Raw genomic sequence first — 24,797 nt, 5'->3', positions numbered from 1 at the left:
GGTAACTAGGTATGGTGGCAAAGAGAGGTGATACTGTTTTCCCCATTTTATAGATGAGAAAACTGGCTTGAACACATTAACAAGTCAGTTTAAGTTTCCACAGATGCAAGCCAGAGCTCCTTATTAAATTTCTTACTTCATATATTTCCCACTTAACATTGCCATTGTGAAAGCTCTAAAATATTATCCTGGGTTCACTATGAATTGATTTAGAAAAAACTGAAAGAGTTTTTTGCTTTAATGGTATATTCTGTAATCCATGAGATTAAAGGGACTGCAGTGTAGGGAATAATCTAGAAAATTGCTCAAATCCAACGTGTGTGTAGATGGAGCTTTTTAGAGTTGTCATTTTTTTTTTTTAGATAACTACATTTGCCAAACTGCTTGTATATTCTAAGATTACTTATAGCTTCTCATCAAATTTTTACCTTACTGGAAGGTGGGTGGTGGTGGTCTAGAGTGAGGGAAGAGAGGATTGTCCTTCTTGCAAGAGAAAACCTAAGGCTTACTTATATACCACTACCTTCGGATTTCATCTTCTCTCACTGTTTTACACAGGGCCAAGCCAGTGTCGCTGAACAGTCTTTGCAACTGGTACACATACCACTTTCATTAAAGCATGTATAAAATTTCCTTAAGGACTTAAAAAAGCTTTCATATTATGTTGCTTAGGATATTAGTATTTAGTCTTGTTAGCATTTACCCTTTACAAAATATCCACACAAATAGTAGTGATCTTTTACTGGCCTAAAACACTAACTTTCCTGGTGGACAAAGAGTATAGTACAATAAATGTAATTTTAAATGTCTTAATAACCAAATTGCTGTAGCGTTTTCTTGAAATAAGTTGTGTTCAGCAGAATGGATGAAAGCCAGAGAATTGTGCATAAGCACAACTACTACTTATATGTTATTACACACTTAATATTCATTGACTTTACACTTCATTACAACCCTGAAATCTTGGTTTTTTTTGTTTGTTTCTTTTTTCATATATAGGATTCTGAATTTCAGAGAGGTTATGTAACTTGTTTGATCTCAAAGAGCTAGAAAATGATTGAGCTGTGATTTGAAGTCAAGTGTATTTTGTTCTTAAACCCATGGTTTTCCCTACAACAAATATATCCATAGGAGCATTCAACGTTCCCCTGAGGAAATACTTCTTTAAACCACCTGGCTTCTGAGGGCCAGGTTGCTCTGGCAAAATTGGCAATTTTATGACACTTACGTATTTACTTTTATTTTTGCTTTCTCAAACCTTTCATAACATAACCATTATTTCAACACAGAGTATACTTTCTCCAGTTCTCCACAGCAAGCGCGGATGATGACTTCATAGATAATGGTTCTAGGTATGTCACTGAATGTGACCAAATAGTGTAAATGAGAATGAAATAAAATTTTGGGAATCATGAAATTACAGGTTACAGAAAACATATTTTAAAAGTTGTAAAATGGATTTGGCTCTTCAGTTGTCATCATTTTAGGACATTTTAGGCTCAGAGGGAGGCACCTACCAGTGCAGAAGTCTTGGGGAAGAAGATGTTAAGTGAGAGAAGTTACAGAAGCTTTCAGAAACCCAATAAAATGATTGAACCAAAGAAAGGCAACTCCCCTAGGGTCAATGACATCTTTGAAAGAATCTTTAAAAGAGTGAAAAGAAATAGTGATAAAGAAGTACCCCTGAATAATCATTTGTTTTCTTTTTTTAAAAAAAATTCTGAAAGTTTTGACTAAGTGTGGCTTTGTAGAAAATTTACTAACTGTGGAATAGAAAATAGAGGCTTTAATGGATTAAAAAGTGGGTGTGAGACAATGTGGACAAACCCTGAAAACATCATGCTAAGTGAAATAAGCCATTTCTGAAAAGAAGCATAACTTAATTTGACATACACAAAGTGTCTGCAATAGTCAAACTGGTAGAATAGAATGTTAGAATGGTGTTTGTCAGGGAGTGGGGGTAGGAGGAGTGAGAGCAAATAATTGGAGGGTATAAAGTTTCAGTTAAGCCATCTGAGTAAGTTGTAGAAATCTATATAGCCTTTATAGCTGTAGTCAACACTACTGTACTGTACATGTAAAAATTTAAAGGATAGATCTCATATTAAGTGTTCTTACAATGAGAGAGAGAGAGAGAGAGAGAGAGAGAGAGAGAGAGAGAGAAGGAAAAAAAGAAAGAAAAAAAAGCTAGCTCTGAGAGAGGAAGAAAAAAGTTGAAGTAACCGGCTAGTGTTCAACATGAACAACAGCCCTTACTGAGTAGAGCAGAGGTGAGTTTGGAGAGGAGACCTGATTATTGTGTAGATGAACAACCTATAAACATTAGGTTAAGGAATGAAAATTGTTCCAGACCATATAGACATTGTGATGAATTCCATAAGGACTTAAATGTGAGAAACTTCCCAATTCCTTGAGAGATGTGAATGCAATATTATGCTCAAATTATCATCATGGTAGTTCAATCTTTTAATTTTAAAGTAATCAAATGAAACAATCTTATGTGAGAAAATGTATTAGGAATTAGTAAATTTAAGAAAGACTATGTTTCGGTAAGAGCTCTTTAAAATATAAGACATTAAGAAGATGTAGGAGTAATTTTTTGAAACTAATTGATATTGAGAACTTATTAAATTTCTTGGAGGCCCCATTACACTGAGGTCACAAATGATTCAAGAAGCAGAAAAAAGTGATCACACATTCTGCGTAAAACCAGACAGGGCAGGGCAAAGTAGCTTTACTTTTCCAGAAAATAAAAAATTACAAATCCAGCCCCATTCAGATAATTGACACTGGAGCATCCAATGCATTTCAATCTATTACTACCTAGAAGAAATAATTTAAGAGAAAGCACTGCAGGTCAACAAAGATGATGTTGCTTGGTTACTCAAAATCATTTGGTAGCATGCTGAGTTGCTCAGCTTTTTAAAAGAGCACTCTTTGTATACACATAGGAAAAGGATGGAGAAGACCACTTGAAACCATTTTTCATTGTAAACTTGCTTTATCTGAACACTGACTTCACTTTTGCAATGCCTAAGCAAGTTCAGAGTTCTTTGTTAAAGTGTAAAGCTACCAAGATAGTAATAAATGCTGAATTCGAGTATTCTTCTAAATATTAATCTTGTTATGATGAATTTGCTCTGAAAGAGTCTGAGATGTTTTTTTAGGAGGAAAAAATATTCAGTTCTTTGGCTTCCTGACCAAGGACTCCTTGGGGGCTGCCTGGAGGCAGCACTGTCCAGGGGGGAACTTCAGAGCTTCAGAATCAGACTGACTCATCCAAACCCTCCCTGTGTTGCTCTCTGCCTTTGGAAAAAAATTACTTAAACTGTCTGAGCTTTGATGCCTCATCTCTTCCATAAAAGCAATGATGTTTCTGTTATAGATTAATGTGTGGATTGAGTAGGAAATTCATGTTTCATGCCTAGCACCTAACAGGTTTCCAACAAATGGTAAATTATTATTTGGAAATTAGAGAGATGCAAATATCTTTTCTTGTATTCACAGTCTTTAAAATATCCTTTTACAATGAGTCACATAGCTCTGTAGAGTCTGGAGAAGCTCCAAAAATGGAGGGGGAGAAGGGTGGTGGCTAGATGGGTTATCGAGTGAAAGTTGTTTGAAACTTGCAGACTCAGTTTTAGAATGTAGTTTTATTCTCCAATTTTAAAAAGTGACTTAGAATTGAGCTTCTCACCATGGATACAGAAAGATGGATTTCAAAATGTGAGTGATGACAACAGAAAATGTTTTTCTTTCTCTTTATGCTGTTAGACCGCTTTGCTTAATATTTACTTAGTTTGTTGGCTCTTGTTTCTTTTAATGTGCTACAAATTTTTGTAGAAACAGTGATATACTTTATTGCTTAATGTATTAGTAAATCCAGAGAAGGGGTGAGCGGTGGAAGTTTTGAAGGCAGATCTAGTACTTCTCCCTTATCTGCAGATCTATGTTCCATAGACCTCCATGGTAGGCATGAAACTACAAATAGTATTGAGCCCTATGTATATCATTGTTTCCCACATATGCATACCTATGGTAAAGTTGAATTCATATACTTGTACAATAGGAGATGAGTAACTTAATGTAGCTCTTAGCACAATTAGCATACATTTTCTTTTTTTTTTTTTTTTTTTTTTGCGGGAACGTCCTGAGCTTTACTCCTTGGCTCACTGACCGTGGTCACCCCCAATGACAGAGCAATGACCATGACTCCAGGGTGCCCGGGCCTGTGGTCGCAGGCCAGGGTGGCTGCTGTGACTCAGGTGCAGGCTGTGGCCTGGCCGTCTCTGCTGGGCAGCGTCTTGCCCGCTGGCCGGGACTGGTGTGGCTCCACCACGGGAGCTCCCCTCAGGCTGCAGCGGGAATGGACGCACTACACGCAGGTGCCTGGCTCTGGGCAAAGCCTGGGGTCGCTTCTGGCCAGGAGTGAGGTTTGTGATGTGTCCACAGCCCTGCTTGGGAGTGGACGCTGCTGGCGTTGGTGTCAGGCTCGGCTTGGAGCCCGAGGCCTAAGTAGCTGCTCGGAGGTGTCCCTGGAGGAATCCGGGGTTCCTGGTCCCATAGACGTGGACAGCTCTGGGCTGCCTGCTCTGTTAGTCCTTCTGCTAGTCTAACTGCTCACTGGACAGACACAGGTGGGGATTCTCGCACGGCAGCCCTCTGTGCCAGCTCACAGCTGAAGTGTCTGCTCCTCGCCGTCATGGTCACTGTCCTCCAGCTGCTCCAGGATCCCATCCAACACCACAGACCGCTTCTTCTTCGGGGGCTAGTGGAAGTGCTCGGCCATCTTCCGCCGCAGGGCCTGCAGGGTCACCTCGGAGTCTGCCCACTCCAGGACCAGCCTTCGGCCGTACAAGTGGGTGCTGTAACACAGGGCATTGAAGGCTCTCTTGGCATCCTGCTTTGTGAGGAAGTCCACGAAGCCGAAGCCCCTGTGCGTGCCTGTCCCGGTCATCTTCTTGGGCAAGCGGACCGTCTTCAGCTCTCCGAAGGTGCTGAAGAGCTCGCGGATCTCCCTGCGGTCAGCCTGGAAGGGGATGTTCCGGGCAGAGGTCAGGGTTGGTTTGGTGGCTCGTTCTGATATCCACACTTCCACCTTGTGGCAGTCCACGATGTGACCCTGCAGCTGTTTGAGGGCTCTCTGGGCTTGCTCCGGCTTCCGGTACTCCACAAATCCAAACCCCATGGAAAGCAGCGCCCCTGCTTTGTTCTTCTTCCTGGAGACCGAGCAGCTCCTCACGGCCCCCACTTTGGAGAACACTTGCTGCAGTGTCTCCTCCGTGGTGCTGAAGTTGAGGTTTTTAATGAACAGAGTGCACCCTGGAAGGCTCTCCTCGTCCTCCTCTTCCTCGTCCGCCTCCTCCTCTTCTTCTGACTTGGCTGTGGGGGCCTCTGTTCCTTCCTCCGCTGGCTTCTCACCGTCTGGGGCCTCACCATCAGCCACGGTTTCTGGCTCCACCATGTTCTTTTCTGCAGATGTTTCTTGAGGCTCTTTCCCCTGTGGGGCTGTGCTGGAGAAGACGCCAACTGTAGCCCACTCAAGATACAGGGGGACATGGTGTAACTTGGAATAGGCCAGGTGTCGGAAGGCCTTGCGGGCCTCCAGGGGCTCCAGGAACTCCACGATGGCAGTGACGCCACCCTCGGGCAGCAGCACTGGACCCAGGCTCCCGAAACGGCCGAAGGTCTCCTGCAGCTCGGCCGCAGGTCTCCTGCAGCTCGGCAGCCAGGGTGCCTGCCGGGAGGTTCTTGGCCAGAATCACAGTCTTGATTCGTTCTGCTGCCGCCTGGCTGAAAGAGTCCAGGCTGACGCCATTGTCGATGAGGAAGCGCCGCACTTCTTGGACCAACTGAGTCTCCCCGAGGGCCACGCGCACGACTACGCTGCCCTTGGTCTCGTGGTCGAACACTTGGCTCTTGGTGGCACTGTACTTCTGCGCGATGGTATCGGCCACGGCATTGGGCCCCATGAACAGTGTGTTCCAGTTGTGGGAGCTGGAGCTACGGGCTTTGTCCTCGGACGCCTTCTTCTTCTTGTAGGAGGAGCCAGGGACGTCTGCGTCCTCACTGGCTTCCTTCCTGATGGTGGACCGCAGCACGTGCAGCATCCTGCCCTGGAACACCTGGCTGTCCACGGCCGGGTAGGCCTTCACCGCGTGCTCAGGGAACATAAAGGTGACAAAGGCAAAGCCCTTGGGCTTCCTGGTCAGGCTGTCGATGGGGTAGTGGAGCTCCGTCAGGGGACCATAGGTGGAGAAGAGCTTCTCCAGGTCCTCCTCGGTGCTCGTGTAGGGCAGGTTACGCACAAAAAGTCTTCCAGAGTCTGCCAGGTCCTCCTCCTCTTCATTTTCCCCGAGTGTCCGGCCTTGCCAGGGCTGTGTGCTCTTTTGCATGGGCCCCTTGGCTGTGGGGACTTGCTTCTCCCTGAACACCTCGATGTAGCGTCCACCCATGTACTCCCGATTGCACTTCAGGGCTCTCTTCATCTCCTCTTCAGTGCTGAAATCCACAAAGACGTACCCTGTCTTGTTCCCATGCGCATTTCTCACTATTCGAATGGCCACTGGTTTCAGGGGCGCCAGGAATTCCAGGACATTTTTCTCTGTGACACTGAACGGGGCTCCCCGTAGCTTCACGGTGTGGGCCGTGGTGGGTTCCTTCTGGTTTGCTGGTTTCTCTGTCTGGGCTCTGGGCTCTTGTGGCCTCCCTATCCCAGGCAGGGCCCCTGGGCTCCCTCGCTTGGGCTGGTCGGGGGTGGCAGGGGACTCCTCTTCCTCACTGCCTCCATCACAGTTTACGGCTTCGTCCTTGCTTTCCTCCTCCTCTGAGGAAGAGGACTCGGCTGCCACCACCTTGGACTTCAGGTACTCCATGTCCGACATGCCCCGCTGGGCAGCCGCTTTAGCTTCCAGGCCTTGCTCTCCTGGCTCCTCCTCGGCGGCCTCCTCCTCACTCTCCTGCCCAGAATCGAAGTCAAAGTTCAAGTAGTCGCTGGTCGGCTTGCTCTTCCCTTTTGGGAGCTCAGTGTCCAGGGCATCATTTGCCCAAGTGGCCACCTGTGTCCGCTTCTGGTGAACTGACAGGAACTCCTGGAACTCGGTATCTTCCTTCAGCTGCTCCAGTTCACGTGGGGCCTTTTTCTTCTTGTCATCCTTCTTAATTTCTGGGGGGACAGAGACTTGTGAGGGCTGCTTGGGCTGCCTTGGTCTCTGGGCAGTTTGCTCCAGGCTCGAGGCTTTGTTGGGTCCCCAAAGGACTTGCAGAACTCTACTGTGGTCCGGGACGTGTCGATAATCTCTTGTTGAAGTGGTTCAGCGCAGCCTGGGCCTCCTCCTCAGACTTGAAGCCGATGAAGCCAAACTTGTGAAACTTGCCATCTTTGGTGTACTTGAGGCTGCAGTCGGTCAGCGTGCCGAAGGCGGTGAAGAGTTGCCTGAATCGCTCCTCCTTCATCCCATTTGGGAGGTTCTTCACGATCAGTCGCGACATGGCACCAGGTTCCTCTGTTCTCTTTTTTTCTTCTTTTATTAAGAACTTTTACCTGTTCACGTAAAGGAAACACTTTATGTCTTCTCTTGGGCACATCCAAACTGCCAGCATCCCTACTCTGCACTTTTAGGCCATTATTATGTGAAGTAAGACTTTTTGACCACAAGCACTGGAATAGCTTGACAGTCAATCTGATAACCCAGAAATGACTAATGTTCAGGTAGCACATAGAGCATGGATATACTAGACAGGGGGCTGATTCATACAGTGGGTGGGACAGTGTGGGATGACTTGAGATTTCATCATGTAACTCAGAACTGTACATGGTTTACAACACATAAATTATTGATTTCTGAAATTTTCTATTTAACATTTTCAGACTGTTGTGACTGCAGAAAGACAAAATGCAGATCATAGAAGACTACTTGTACTATCAGTACTATACCTGAACATCCACTCATTATTTTTAAAATTTCAATTGTGACCACACTTTGTGTTTCAAATTTTGTTGATAAGAATATACAAAGCAAATGCTGTTGCTGTCATCAAGTGCAGATTAGATTTATTCCCAAATCTCTTTATATCTAGACTGTTAAGAATTTAAATTCTAGACTGTTTTCTGACCATAATATTTCTATTGATTTTAGTTTTTTAAAATTGTTGTTGCAGCTGTCAGGGAGGAAAATATTTGCTAGAACTTGATGATTAAGTGCCTAAAAGATATCTGTTTATTTTCCAGAATAAATATCATTCATAAATGAAAGGGAAAGGTAAAAAGTGAAGCAGATATGGCAGGGCAAGGCAATGAGAGAGAGTTGTAAGAACTTTCATCCCACAAGGTAAAGGACTAGACTTCTAGACATTATGATCCATCTTTGCCAATATAGACCTGTGGGTTAGTCTCAGGGAAAAGCAAAGTTTGGGCCAGATAAGAAAAAATAACACAAGAAATAATTACAGAATTTAAAGGAAAGTTATATGGGGTTGGAGATATAGCTCAGTTGGTAGAGTGCCTGCCTTGCATGCACAAGGCCCTGGGTTCAATCCCTGGCACCACCAAAAAAGGAAAGCTACATTTAGTATTTTAAAAATATGGTTTAGTATATCATTGTGGTTAAGAAAAACTCCCCTGAAATGAGAGTATGACCTCAAAGCATAGCTGCATCACTTGGTTGGGGTGTCATAATGCATCAGAATCTGGCACAGAGCAGATACTCTGCACAGTGTTGATGATGATTGTGATGATCAATACCCCATTCCCCAGAAAGGGCTGCTGATTACTATCTCATTGTGTTAATAAAAATGGAGTAATTTGCTACCATTTTCAAATGTGTGATCATCACCAAATTGACAGGGTAGAATAGAATACTGGATAATCTAAGTCAATGGTATTATTTTTAAATAATATTAAACAAAAAAGGTCAGGGCTAGAGAACACAAATTAGTAACCTAATTAAATCACCAGCAAAAGAGACAGATCCTGTTAACATCAGTCAGTTTTGTTATTACATAGCAATTATTAGAGTGAAATATTGCATGATGCTATGTACCATTATTAGGTTTTAAACATTTCATTTTACACAGGCAGAAAAGTATAGATTAATCAGTTTGTTTGATAAATTAAAAGCTCCTTAATTAAAATATTATCATTTGTATAAAGGGAGCAACATGGTTGAGGCTCTAAAATGAATTCTGGGGCACTCTGAAATAAATTCCCTTATGAAATTATTTGCACAAGTAGCTCTTCTTGGAGTAGTCTCCAAGCGCCGCAGGACCTAATTTGTAATATTAAGTAGCACTTTCTTATTTTGACATTTTGTGCATTTCCCTAAATCACTATCAAATGAAATGATTTTTAACGTGACACCAAACTATTATTTGCTTTATTTTTCTATTCAAGGAATGTGAATGTGTTATGAAATATCAGATTTTTTCATAGGATTGGTGAAAAGTTTCTTCTCTGCCTGCCTGTCTGCCTTTCTTCCTCCTCTCCCTTTCTTCCCTTCTCCTCCCCTCCCCTCCTCTCCTCTATCCCCCCCCTCCCTTCTCTTCCCTTCCCTTCGTTTTCTTCTTCTCACTATGTTTCTAGCCTTTGCTGAGCCTAGGAAAACCTTTATGGGCTCCTAAGTATTGTGGTATTACAATTGAATACATTTAAAATTTCTCAGCTTTTCTAGATCAGACAGAGAAGAATTTCATTTCAAGCTCTATCAATTTCTAATTTTATGACCTGGGACAAGTTACCCATATCTTTAAGGTCAAGTTTCCTTTTTGTAAATATTAATAACTGCCTCTTGAGTTTATTTTGAGGATCACATAATTGTTTCTTACAAACAGCTCATCAGAGTTCTTGTCAGGAAACAAACTAAATAATTTTTTTATTCTTTGACATTTTTATTTTTAATAAATCTTCAAGGGGGCAGCAGTCATTTGGCCAAATTCAGTTAGTAGCACTGTATCTATTTTGGAGAAGCCAATATGATAACACTGAAGTAGGAATGGAAGGGAAAGTATTCTTGGATAAACTATACTTATTTTTCTTCTAGGAATGATCAGAAAAAAATGGTTATACACACACACACACACACACAAACACACACACATGCACACATTGATGTATGTAACAGGAATTATTATCTGTGTTTAGCATAATTGACAGTGCTTTGAATTTAGAGTCCCAGGGCTTGGGGAAGATTTTAAAAATTCGTATCATGAGGCTCATCTGTTTCAGGATATATAATGTAGGTATTTTTTGAATAAACGTGTCCTAGTGAATTTCGTATGATTTCCTCTGTCCTTATTTGAGACTCTGGGAAGATAAAAGGCTGCTCTTAAGGAATTCACAATTTATTGGGTAAATACAGATTGATCCTATAAAAACTTATGATAATGTATCAGTATAAATGCTGAAACGTATATGTAAGATAATTGGCTGAGGAGCACTTTGGTTTTGAGGGGAAAAAAAGAAGGTTAAAGGGGGTAGAAGAAAATAGACACTTAAATTCAAAGGGACAACAGCGATCAAGGCTTAAAGTTATGCTTATTGGCCAAGAGGAAGTAGGTAGGCTTCTTGAGTGACATGTTGGATGTACATCAATGCTGCCAAATATTTGGAGGTTACTCCTGGATTTATAATCAAGGACTAAGGATAAATTCTTTCTTTCAAGATTAATTTAAGATTTATTTATAAGTAAACATTATTTGGTGTGTGCATTTGGGCTGAGCCCTGTTTATTATGATTGTATTGTTTTAAAATAGATTACCACCAAAGGCCAAAGGTTTTGTACACAGCAGGAAAAACAATTAGTAAATGCAATAATAGTGCCTTGTTGTGCACTTCTATTTTCAAGGTTAATTATTTGTTTAATTAAAGCCTTCAGAATCAACCAGAGATGCTATTGCCTAAAAATATTAGACAAACATGATGATTCTCTTTGGCAGTGTAAGAATTGTGTAACAACTTTTTTAAAAAAAAATCTTGATACTTTATGGCCTTTTATGACTTTGAAGACTATATCACATTGTGCTTTTATTTTTTAATGTTTTGCTCTTATTGACTATTTTTATACATATGTCTTCATTTTAAAAATGTGGGAATGGAGGCTTAGAGAACTAAGTAAATGAGAAAATACAGGAGCTGGGCTTTGTACTTAAGATTCTTAAGATAGCTCCTGAGATGTTGATGAGGTATTAGATTAGAAAGGTTAGGAATTTGAGACAGGTGGGATGTTGTAGAGACTATGGAAATTGTCAGGGAACAAAATGGCAGAAAAAAATAGACAACGTTAATGGAAAGCCTTGTAAAATGGAATCTACTTCATATAATTATAATTCATTATGGAGAAAGAATGAAATATTAAAGGCAATTTCTGAAATGTAGCTATTTTTAATAACTAATTTCCACACAACAGGGCACAAAAAGGAAGACTACAGTTAGGTGAAATTAATGATCTGTGTTTGGGTTGAGTTTGGCAAACCAGGATATTGTTGGCACTTCTACTCTGGAGCTCAAATACAAGATCAGAATAAAGATGTGAATCTAGTGATGACTTGGACTGATTCTTTGGGTTTCCCCTCAACTCCCTGATTTTTGCTTTGCCTCTCATGTCAGCTGCCATATAATGGATTTTCCTTTCCTTTCGGGGGACCTTGTCAGACAAGTAAAAGAATACTCATAATCTGTGTAAAATGCCATCATCATTAATTACATAATCCTTTAATGTAGTCTTGGTCAAATAGCCAACAGGTAAAAATCAGAATGAAGCTTTTCTGTTCCCAAGTTTTATCAATATTGGTGTACTTGTTCAGTGCTGCTGAAGTTTGACAGTTGAATCTAAACCTACCACACCCCGGTCTCAATTTTTCAACTACCGCTCACTATGATGTGTGCTAGCAACTCATCTGAACTTTACCTGGTAACTTACCACTTCCGCTAGCCAAAAGTGGGTTTCTTGTGATATTGGCAATGATACAAGAGCTGGGTATGGCATGCTGATTACCTTCCACTCTAATGTCCTCTGCAGAAACTGCTTCTTTGGGAGCCAGGACCTGTGAGGATGATCTTACAGAGCAGCAATTGAGAGCAACCTCAGGTAATTATTTTCTTTTCTCTCAAAACCTTGCCCTGTTCTAAATGAGTTACATTTGTTACTATTATAATTTTTTAATTAATGTCCCCAAGAATTGCTATAATTATATATAATCAAATTTCTTACACAAATAAGTAAAAAGCAAAATCAAATATATCTATATTTGGAAGCATATGCAAAATGACTTCAATTTTTAGAGTTTTAGGTTCACAGTGAAATTAAGAGAAAGGTACAGATTTTATATATCTCCTATGCCCTACCATGCATGGCCTCCCTCATTATCACGATCCCATACCTGAGTGGTACATTTCTTATAATTGATGAACCTGTATTGACATAATTAACATCCAAAGACCATAGTTTACATTAGGGTTCATTCTTGGTGTTGTATATTTTATGAGTTTGGACAATATTTTAATGGTATGTATCCATCATTAAGATAGCATGTAGAATGGTTTCACTGCCCTAAAAATCCTGTATGCAAATTATTCATTATTTTTATTTCTTTTTTGCCTATCCCCCTACTTCACCCTGTGGTTATCCCTGATCCTCACCTGTGTCCATCATATTTCCAGAATGTAATATATATGAAATCGTATTGTATGTATCCTTTCCGGATTGGCTTTTTTCACTTAGTAAAGTGCATTTAAGTATATTCCATGTCTTTTCATAGCTTAATAGCTGATTTTTGTAAATCAATGAATAATACTTCATTGTATGGATAGTTGAGTTAATTTGTCCACTCATTTAAGAGCATCTTGATTGCTTCTGAGTTTTGGCAATTGTAAATAAAGTTATTATAAATATCTGAATGCAGGTTTTTGTGGAGGCATAAATTTTCAGTTCCTTTGGACAAATTTCAGGGAGCACAATTTCTGGATCACATGCTAAGAGTAGGTTCAGTATTATAAGCATTTTGCATTTCCACCAGCAGTGAATGAGATTCCTGTCACCAGTATTTGATGTGAGTGTTCAGGATTCTGACCTTTCTAATAGGTGTACAGTGGTATTTCATTGTTTTTACTTGCCTTTCCTTGACAGCATCTTTTAATATATTCATTCATCATCTGCATATCTTTTTTGGTGAGATTTATCTTAAGGATTTTACCCACTCTTAATTGAGTTGTTTGTTTTCTTACTATTGATGTCGAATATTCTATATCTTGATAAAAGTCTGAGTTTTAATATTTTACATTTTGATAATTTTTTTTCTTGGATATGTATTTTGCAAATATATTTTTCCAAGCTGTGGCTTGTTTTATAATTACCTAGGCAGTGTCTTTCATAAAGTAAAAAAATTTAATTAAGTCAAGTTTACCAGTTCCTTCTTTCATGGGTCATGTGTTTGTTATGTTATCCAAAAAGTTGTCATCAAACAAAAAGTCATCTAGATTTTATTTTTTTTATCTTTCAGGAATTTTAAAGTTTTGTGTTTTGCATTTAGGTCTACTATTCATCTTGAATTAATTCTACTGAAAGATGTAATATCTGTGTCTAGATTCATTTTTTGCATGTGTCTCTAGCTTCTTAAAGATTAAGATTTGTAATTTCTCTCATCTACATTTTTTAAGCTGTGACATTTCACCTAAATGATCTGTTTTATATAAAATATCTTTCAACAATCCAGAGATCATTTTCAGTAATTAATGGAGTCATTGGAATTTTGTAGCCATGTCAACACATTCATGATTCTCTGTGCTTTGCATTTGTACATGTATATGTTAAAAATGGCAGTTGCACTTCCTTAGCTGCATTACATTTAGGTAACTTAAGAGGAAATTTACCCAGGTTGATATAACACACCTCATTTGTTTCTGCTATATAATATGACCTTGGTTGCCAGATTTATACAATTGAAATAATAATGTGCTATATTATTAAAAAAAGTCCTTTGCATCCATGATGGTATATTGAAATACTTTTTTAAAAGGGCTTTGCACGTGAAAACATCCCTTTACTATGTAGTTAAGAATCCCTCTTTAAAAATTTCAGCTTCCAGGTGAAGCTTAGTTTACCTGTGCATGTCTCATGAATATTTTTTAAAATGCTGTATGTTATTTCCCCCTACAAAACTAGATAGCACATTTAAGATACAATAATATAAACTCAGTCTCCCTCCACCTCAAATTCATAAAGGTTTTATTAATGACTTTTTGCACAATATGGCAAAAACAAGACTTACAACAAAAACATTAAGTTAAAAAGAGACAAGTCCCCATTAATACATTTCTTTAATGTTTTCTAAACAAAGACACTAAAACTGTCATCCTCACCTCAATCTCTGAGAAGTTTTAGATTTAGATCTGTCAATGCCTTCTGATTGTTTTCATCTATATGTTCTACAGAGAAGTCAAATACAAATTCCAAACTGAATTCCTTTCTGCAAAATCATTTCTACTTTTCTGCATCTCAATTTATGATATCAGGCCATTGATATACTTACCCAAATAATTAAACTAGCAGCTCTCAGTTTTTCTTAAAATGTTGATGAGTTCCTTCTTTATGCGTGGGACTTCTGGGCACACATTATGAATAAGGTATATCAGTGACCCTTATATTAAATGACACTTCTAGATAAATAAACAACAAGGAATTTTTAGACTGCAATAATTATGGTAAAGGATGTGAAAGAGGTGATATACCAGAGCAGAGATTCTTAAGGTGTACTCCTCTCATAGACAGCATTAGCATAACCTGGGAACTTTTCACAAAACATATTCCTGGGCCCACCCATGACCTAAATCAGAAACACTGGGAGTGAGATCTAGCATCGGGTTTTACAAGCCCTGCAGGTGATGGTGAATCCTGCCCAACTCTGAGGACCCTTATCCTGAGTGACAGGTGATGCTCTACTTTAGTAGCAATGGTCAGACAGGTTCTTTCAGGAAGTGACAGGTTACTTGAATCCTGAATAAGGAGCATGGACCAATTATGCAAGGAGTCTGGGAAAACATATTCCTACAAAGGTAGGAAGAAGTTGGTTATATTCCAGGAAGTGAAGGAAGGCTAGAAGGAAGAAATATTAGAGAGTGGAGGGCCAGCAACATCCAATGTGGTACGAAAAGTAGGCAAGGGCCTAATCCTTCCATCCATAGTGAGGAGTTGATGTATTATACTAAGTGTAATAATAAAGGGTGCCAGAAGAGCAGGTTGATTTTCCTTAGCTTTATGGAATAAGTTATGGGAAAGCAAGAGTCAGTCTTACTTATTTGTGAGGCCATTACAGTAATACAGATAAGTTGCTAACGATACTGGCAAGGGAAATGTAAAGTAAATGAATGCAGTATGAACTAACTAAATATTTTGGAAGTAGAAGTCCTTCCAAGGACTTGTTGATGGATATAATGCATGTGATTGGGAAAGTGAAGAGTCCAGAATGGCTTGTGGTGGATGGTGGCACCATTAACTGAAAAGATGAAGTTGGGAGAAAAATGGAGTGAGGTACATTAAGTTGAAGAACTCTGATTTGAGCATATTGAGTTTGCTGTACCTGTTAGACATCAATGTGTATGTATATAATGTAATTTAAATCTATAGAACTAGATGAAATCAGATAAAGAGATAATATACATAAGGAAGAGGGCTTGGTACCAATAGGGGAGGTGCTTGACATTTGGTATTTAATGAAATAGTGAGTCCCTACCAAAAGTAAACTTTTAGAGTGAACTTCTAGAGACGTAGGATGAAACCATAGTAGTCTAATACAAGGAAATCCAAGAGAGGTGCTTTTTGCCAGAGATAAAGAGTAGCAACATCCGTTGATGAAAGTAAGTTAAGTAAGATGCAGAGAAGTGACCTTTAGATTTTATAGCATGGAGGTCATTAGTGACTTTGAGAAAAGTACTTAGAAAACAGAAGCTACACACATACATTTAGAGAGGGCTGAATGATGAGTGTGATTTTTCAGAGAGAAAATAAACACCCTTTTAAGTTTTATTGAAGGGCAATAGAGGAATGGGATAGAATTAGGACTACTCCCTTTCTTCCCCTAATTTTGCTTCCTAAATTTAATTTAACATTCTAACTAAAATATATCAAAGGACTACTATTTTCCAAGCAGTGTTCAAGGTGCTTCTTGAACAAAGATGAATACATCACTGTTTTCAGAAAATGTTTACCTATTAAGGCAAAGCAGAAATATTAATATAATTTCCATATACTATTATATAGGTACATTGTTTGATTGTTTGACATCAATGTACAGGAAAGAAAAAAAAACTTACCCCAAAACAATAAACTTAGTTTGAAGTTCAGAAAAGACTTTTTGTTGAAGAAAACAATGAACAGTACTAGTATCAATACAATGATCATTTTTAGTATTTATTTTATGCTAGGCTCTGTGTTGACTTATTTTTATACTTTAGCTCATAATAAGCATATGGAGTAGGTATTATTAACTCTATTTTTCCAGATCTTGAAACTGATATTTTTCAAGGTGGTCATGAAGGGAAAAAGTGGGAGTTATACTATAAAGAAAAGTTGTTATCCTAGATAAGGTTTTTTTAATTTTTATTTTTTTATTGGTTATTCAAAACATTACAAAGATTGCAGAATCACATCGGTTACATATCCACATTTTTACATAATGCCATAATAGTAACTTTTGTATTCTGCTACCTTTCCTATCCTCTACTATCCCCCCTCCCCTCTCCTCCCATCTTCTCTCTCTACCCCTTCTACTGTAATTTATCTCTTTCCTTTTTTTTCCCTTCCCCCTCAAATTCTCTTATATGTAATTTTGTATATCAATGAGGGTCTCCTTCCATTTCTATGCAATATAGGAAATATAATGATAAGTATAGGGAGAGAGGACATTATGAACAGATAGATGTTGGTTCCACAGTGCTTACAAAATGTGAGCTGTATGAGAAGCATCAGCATGACCTGGTGTCTTGTTAGAGTTGCAAGTTCACAAGTCTTACTCTCAACTTACTAAATTAGAAACTTTACAGGTGGTGCCCAGCAATTGGTTTTAACATGTCCTCCAGGTGATTCTGATGTTCTAAAGTTTGCATATTAGTTGCTTGGTATGAAATGAAGAGAGATGGGTGTACACCAGGGCAGAGGTATTCTTGCTTTGCACAGAAGGAGCATTCTCTTTTTATGTGATAGGGGTCACTGAATACTTTAAGTAGAGGAGTCAGATTTAAGTAGAAATTATAGAGGGTAGATTTGAATGGAGAAGACCTGAACAAAGGGACCTTGGAAAAGTCCAGGAGAAAATTCTCACAAGCCAGTTATCTTGAATAGAGATGCTCTATATATAAAACTGAAGACATTTAAGTGACCATCCTCTATTTCTCTTTTACATGATCAGTCCATGGGCTTTGAAAGTATGCTCTGTGTTTTCACTCATATGAAAGCTCAAAAAGTTCATCTTAAAGAATGGAATAGGGTTTGCTAGAGACTCAGAATTGTAGGAGAGAAGGGTTGGGGGGAAGTTGGACAATGAGTTCCAAAATGCAATTAGACAGGAATAAGTTTTCATATTCTGTAGCCCAGTGGGGTGATTATCATTTATAACAATTTAGAATATATTTTGCAAACACTAGAAGAGTTTGAAGTTTCCCAACTCAAAGAAATTATAAATGTTTATGGAGACAGAAATGCTAATTACCCTGATTTGATCATTACATGTTATACATGAATAAAGTATATCACTACACATGTATCAAATTATCACATCTTACCCTATAAATATGTACAATTATTATGTGTGAATTGAAAAAATTTAAAAATCACACAGTATTTCTTAGAAAACTCAGAATGAAGTTTCCCAAACCCAAGTGAATACTGAAACAGGGAAACGAGCACAATTGGCTGGCCTTAGATGAGAGGAATCTCATTGAAGTAGATTTGCTTAGAAATTGTATATTATGATTTTGTAGGATAAATTGAAAGTGGTTTTCCAATCATTTTTTTTGTTGTTCAAATGAAGTATTCTAAGCTAGTCATTCAAAAACTTCTCTTTTAAATATAGTTGGTGTGTGGGTGTAGAGTAACATAAGATGATCATTTCAGGCATGTTAAAAATGCCGGGGGAAGGTAATTATATCATACTTCTGTAATATAAGACTACAGTATTTTGTCTTCTTTCTATTATCCTGTAACATTTAAAAATGAAAATATCATTTGTCTAAAAATTTGGAAATTCTAGTGGAACCTAATGCACATTTGTGCTTAAGTAAGATACAAACATAGATTTTATTTTTTATATTCCGTGAAGCAAAGGATAATTAATAATACACATTCCGTGAATGCATCAGTACTACGAAATGCTATAATACTTTCACTTATTATTGTATGTAACAGTTTAAAGACAGTGATGAAAATGAAGACTGCTTTAGCATCTTTATTTTGGAATCTTATGTAATGTTTTTATACCTTCAGTTCTAAGGATTTTAAGACATTTAATATCATATATTTTTCCCCTGTAAAACATCTAACATTTAGTGGTATTTCAAAATGGAGGAAATGTGGTACTTGGAAATTAGAATGTAGCTGGGCTCCCTCCCCTGACCCCAAATCTAAACCTATAGGTTTTTCCAGAGAAAGTGGTTTCTTCACATTAATTCTCATGACTCTAAAGTCTGTTTATATAATGAATGTCAAATTTATTTCTAAAACTCTCTTTGAGAATGAAAGTGACCTTTTATTCTGACTTATATGAAACTTTATGGTGTGTATAAGTTACTTTGTGATTATTTTTTGCATGATTAAAAATTTGCAAAGTTCTTATGGCTCCAAAGAGCCTACCTGTAATAAACAGCTTTCGCCTTCTAAACCAGAAAACAGGTCTGAATTGCTTGAGCATTACAGCTAATTGCCTGCCTACTTCAAAGGAAGAATCAAAAAGAGAGAGAGAGGAAAAAAAGTCACAGAAGCAGAGGCATTGCAGGCAAATCCACCTCTGAGGGTTATGAGTTGTGGCTTGGAGGAGCCAGGCAAAGTTATGGCCTCAGAAATGCTGTTTGCGTTTAAGTTGATGGGGAGAGTCTATCCCACAATCTTTCCCTGCTGCTGACACAGAGTCTTTGTTCACATTCAGATTTCTCAAACTGTTGCCAGGGTCAGGCAGAGGTCAGACACCACAGTGAATTATAGAAGAACATGTCTGGGAATTTCTCTCACACTTAAAACACATACCAGAAAATGAAGAAGAGGACCTTGCAAAATCTGTCTGATGAGATCCAGATTATACTGTAGCTTTTCTTTTAGTGCCTTCATAATTTTCTTTTTCTTCTCCTGGCACACAATGTTTTATTAATGTGAGTTGCAATAGCCCTTACAATTTTATGTTCCCTCAAGATAAGAACACTCAGTAGCACTCTGACACTTCATTTTCCAGCTCTGGGGGAAAAGTCCAGTAAATCTTCTCAAATAAGTCTTGCATCCCTTCACCACAATAGTTGAAAAGAAATTGTCACGGGCCTGACTCTGGATATCATACCACATTTGTGGGCCTGACAGAACCACAGCCTTCCAGCTTGGTCTGGACCACCATATCCACCAGTCCAGCCAGTGCTGGAAGGAGAGATCCTGAGTTGGATCAGTAACTGATGGTCACTGATGGGTGAAAGCAGGAAAGAACCAGAAAAGATTCTTTATCTTCTTATTGTAAAATCTCCATGTGTTTTTGCCTGAAAGGAAAGCTTCCCCCAAGCCCTTAGATGACTGATGACCTTCATTGGGGTCTCCCCTCTGCTTTTGTGCAAAGTGCAAAAATAGAATAAATGGATTCCTATGGTGCCTTGGAGGACTCACAGTTGAACCAAACTCTTATTTGAATGTATTAAATGTCCTTGTTTTCCCTTTAGCTTTTTGGAGTTTCCTATAGAGCCCAGAACGGTTTCCCCTCTGTTGTTTTCCTACTCACACAATTGCAGAGCATGGCTGGCAAGTGAGGCATTAAATATAATTTTTTTTGTGCTCAGCTGCTACGTATGACAGTGGATATTTCATTCTGCTGTCAGAATGTTATTAATAAAACATGGGGTGTGGAGAGGGCCACGATTTCCCCTTTCAATCACTATAGCAATTGCAATGAAAATTGTATTCATTGTGTAATTTTCAGTTAATGCTTGACACTTAAAATGTCTGTAGCAGCGTTTTGTATGGTTATTGAAGGGTTAATTGTATCAGGTTCTCTGCATAAAAGCTGTGCTTATCAAAAGCAAATAGAAGAGTGTATGCAAATGTGTATCGATGACCTTTTGCCTTTCCAGGGTTAATTTATATGGTCATTAAAGATTTTATGAAATTGAGCAGCCTAGTGCTTCAAATCCCATTTTACCTTCTTCTCCTAATTTATGTAATTCATACCTGAACCGGGGAATATAATTTTTCTTTTTTGTGCTGCAATGAAAACAGCATGCCATGCTGTGGGGAGTTGAGAGCCTGGTTATCTGGCATTACTCAGATTGCTAAAAATTCATTAAAATGTGACATCAGCACACTGATAGACAAATGATTGCAGGATGAAAGAGAACAGTGGGCCTTTCACGGATTAGTGCTGCACAGCCCCAGCATAGAGGCTAACTGCATAAACAGATTAATCCACCAGCAGTGGCATAGCTAAGATTTACAGAATAATTAAATAGGTTTGAGTTGCTATGAGGATTTCCATGTAATCTAGCTGGTGTGAACCCGTGAATGAGGTGTGGGGTGATGTGGTTGTCATAGAAGTATACCTTGTTATGTCCTACGCCCTATATAGTTTCCCCTATTTAAAAAAATACAAAACCCCCAACTATAACTGAAGCTTCAAACTCTTCCTCTACCAAAATTTCACAGAATTCCTCTGAGGTCTGGTATCTGAAGAAAGGAGTAATACCTATCTTTTATTTAACCCATTTTACCACATTATTTCACTAAGAATTTTTGCTAAGAATCTGATTTGTTCTGACACCTATTCAAGTTCATGGAACAAGGTCCATGTTGTTAGAAAGTTCTACTGTTAAAAGTACTGAAATGCCTTCCACCATTTTTTTTTCATCTTTTCAGCTTAAACTATATCAAATTATACTAAAAATGATTTCTTTCTTTCTTCTTCTTTTTTCAGTATAGATGCAGGCTCTCAGTGGATTAAAAATGTTGTTATTTTAGATAAAAAATTGCATGGGTACAGTTAGCATGTTCTAATATGGACTTTTGCATAAATGTATGTTCTCTCTTTTGAGTAGGAATAGCTACAGACAATTCATGAATAAAGTTCTAACGTGGCCACCAAGTTTATTTTAGTGTGTGTTTTAGTTTTTTTTTTTTTTTCTTCTTTCTTCTTCAATTGTATTCACTGGTCTCATTTCTTAACAGAAGAACAAAGTGAGGAGACAGAAGGAGCTATTAAGCCCCCATCAGTGGCCGAGGATGATGAGAAAGACACAAGTGAGAGAGACAATGGCGAAGGCAAGAGCTCCCATAAAGATTCTGGTAAGATACTAAACTCTTTCACCTTTCATTTTCCTCTATCCCTCCATTCACTGCAATCAGCCCTTCCTTCACTCCCCCCCACCAAGCTTATTAAAAGCTTTTATTCATTTTAAACTGTCTGAACATTCCTACTACTATTCATTGCATGTGCATTTTGCATGTGATTTCTATCAGTAGCCTCCCATTGACCTATTTTTAATCATAACCATCTGACAGAATAGATGTGGATAAGTTGAAGAATATTACAGGACAACCAGCGAGATTATTTTTTAATCAAATCAGTTTGTGTGCTTGTAATTTTTTAAGCGCCTTTCATTAATCTTAGCTATACTTGTGATTCCTCTGATGGCATATTAATTTTTCATAAGCATAGGATTAGATATCACTTGAATTTTGTCATTCAGTCATATGTACCCCTGTCCAAACCATGTAACCCTAAAAATAAGTGCTATTTTTCCTCTTTTTATTCAACCTACACTAAGGAATTTGCCCTTTTTAAGGGCATTTATTTGAAGCATTTCAAACAAAATCCAGTGAAAAAGTTTACAGATGATTCAGCCTAAGAAAGAGGAAATATCATTGAAAAGGGATTAGGTGCTGGGTAATTTTGATCTTCCAGAATAGACAAATCCCGGTAATGAAAGCTACTGTCTTTGAAAACAAACCTTCCTGTCATGATGTTTACTTGTGCACAAACAAACCCTAGGCTAGCATCTGGTGTAGATACCTAAGGCTTTTTCTGTGTTTGATTTGGCAAATATATGGCTTCATCCATGCTTTGTATGTATGAGATGGAAATCTATGGTCGCAATGAATATTACATTGGCTACTTTGCTGCACGCTATACCTAGTTGTATTATGTTGGACTAATTGAAGCAGAAGAAGTGCTGAAACGGGTTTAAGCCTATTAGTTTCAGGTAGTCATCTATCTTTTCCTTGAATTCTAGCGACAGCTGCATATAAAGGAGCTTGTATTCACTATGAAGATATTGGGTTGAGCCAAATGTATCATTTTTTACATACAAGTTTATTTAAATCTGAATTATCCTATATTTGTAATTCCATCTCTTCATGTCTAAGTTTTACATGCCATTCAAAAATGATGTAAAGTGGCTCCCTGCTCCCCCCCTCAACTTTTAATACTAAATGTCTCAGAGGAGTCCAGGGAGAAAAGTGCCTTTGTTATTTGCTTCTAGGATGTGGTATCTAACATATGATTCTAATTTGATTTAAACAAAGAGAATCTAAGGTTGGTATTGAGCCTAAAGCGAAATCTCTGAAAAGATGCCATAGCAGTATAGTAGCAGGCTTCCTCCTGAGGCAATTGACAAGGAATTTGAAGAACCTAGTGATCAGTTAATGTCAAGGGTAGTACTATCTAAACTTTATTTGAAATGGATTGGAAATAGTAAGGTGGTCCATTTACTCTCTTTAGGATGGACGTCATCAAGACTAGTTGCTTGATTTGTTCAGGGACAGCAGGATCTATCTGTATTTAGTGATGACTTTCTCAGAGTAGTACAAAAACAGATTGCAAAGTGTATCCTTCTTATTCTTCAGAAGCCTCTGTAAAACACCCAGATATCACATTAACTTTTGCTGAGCGCCTATGTAATACTTTGATATAGGACGTTATGTGAAGTATTAAATATCTAATGTCTAGTACCTTGTGAAGGATAGATTCTGGGAATCCTTTGAAAATGGATCTAATCTTAGCATTGAGGGAAGAGTCTTGCTTCAAACATACCTCAGATGCAGGGTTCTACCTTCACTGGTGCTGCTGTTCACTGCTCTGCATAAATAATGAACCCAATGACTCCCTAACGGCCTGATGAGTTATGGTCCTTCCTTGGGTGCCTAATTGTACCATACAGACAGGACTTGGGTGTCTGAGAGGACATAGAATATTGCATAATGGTAGTTATTTAAAACAAATTTTATTCCCATAAAAAAGCTTCCCCAGGTGTATCTACAGGGATAAAAATTAGCTCTAAGCAAGGACCAACTAAAAGCAAATGCTGAGATGCAAATCTTTAGCTTTGAAATCTCCTAGCCTTCAGGACAGTTTTTGTTATTGGAAATTAACATGACCTTTTTAACAAGGTTTTATGCTTTTTAAATTGACAATTATTAGGTTAAATAATTATTACATGGATTTTTTTTCTTTGTAAATATTTCTAATGATTAAATAGCAATCCACATAATATATCCTATATACATATATATTATATCAGTTAAAATTGTCAAAAGAATATTAGCAAAATTATAAAGTAATTACTATCTTAATATGTTAGATGGGAAAACAGTTTGACCCCACTTAAACATAGAACTTTTTAAAAACGAAGGAATTAACACACGTTAGGAAGGCTATGTTTGTGTAAGCTGTTGTGCTGTGTTACTGACACTAATCTGTAGGACTGGAGCTCTCAAAATGAGACGTGGCAATATGCAAGTTATATTTGTTGAATATTCATGCATAATAGAAAAGCCTCCTAATGCTTCATTTATATTGTCATTTAAATCTAGTGTCACTTTAGATTAATTATAATCCAAATTATAGCTCTGTGCAGTACAAGAATTAATATAGAGTTTATCCAGATTAATACATTTGCATTGAAAATGTAATATGTCTCTGCCGTGGCTAAGGGGACCACTTTTTAATAAGGGAGTAAACATGAGGAAAGATGGAAATTAACCTTCATTATTGCAATTAAAATTATCCGTTCATTCTACTCTCATTAGAAAGAATACTCTACTGGTAATTATAATTTAGAGTTATTTAGAGTTGAATAACATCTGTTATATCCAAGTTTTTTTTTTTTTTTTATTGGTTGTTCAAAACCCTACAAAGCTCTTGACATATCATATTTCATACATTAGCATACATTAGCTTCAAGTGAGTTATGAACTCCCTTTTTTACCCCAAGTACAGATTGCAGCATCACATGGGTTACACATCCACATTTTTACATAATACCATAATAGTAACTGTTGTATTCTGCTACCTTTCCTATCCTCTACTATCCCCCCTCCCCTCCCCTCCCATCTTCTCTCTCTACCCCCTATACTGTAATTCATTTCTCACCTTGTTTATTTTCCTATTCCACTTACAACCTCTTATATGTAATTTAGTATAACAATGAGGGTCTCCCTCCGTTTCCATGCAATTCCCCTTTTCTCTCCCTTTCCCTCCCACCTCATGTCTCTGTTTAATGTTAATCTTTTCTTCCTGCTCTTCCTCCCTGTTTTATTCTTAGTTGCTCTCATTATATCAAAGATGACATTTGG

The 24,797-nt window shown here is 38.2% G+C and overlaps 1 protein-coding gene and 1 pseudogene across 1 annotated transcript in view; one reads left to right on the top strand and one right to left on the bottom strand.

Moving 5' to 3' along the window:
• Nucleotides 1–4,611: 4,611 nt before the first annotated feature.
• LOC143409702 (putative RNA-binding protein 19 pseudogene) lies at nucleotides 4,612–7,491 on the bottom strand (annotated as a pseudogene).
• A 4,510-nt stretch (nucleotides 7,492–12,001) lies between these two features.
• Nucleotides 12,002–24,797, top strand: part of LOC143410758 (zinc finger homeobox protein 4-like) — a 38,015-nt gene continuing 25,219 nt past the window's right edge. The window contains 2 exon segments of the mRNA XM_076871498.1: nucleotides 12,002–12,083; nucleotides 21,393–21,509. Coding sequence (XP_076727613.1) covers nucleotides 12,002–12,083; nucleotides 21,393–21,509 — 199 coding nt within the window.

This window comes from Callospermophilus lateralis, chromosome 11 (assembly GCF_048772815.1).
Source record: "Callospermophilus lateralis isolate mCalLat2 chromosome 11, mCalLat2.hap1, whole genome shotgun sequence".
Taxonomy (NCBI): domain Eukaryota; kingdom Metazoa; phylum Chordata; class Mammalia; order Rodentia; family Sciuridae; genus Callospermophilus; species Callospermophilus lateralis.
This window is presented reverse-complemented; position numbering and strand designations above follow the sequence as displayed.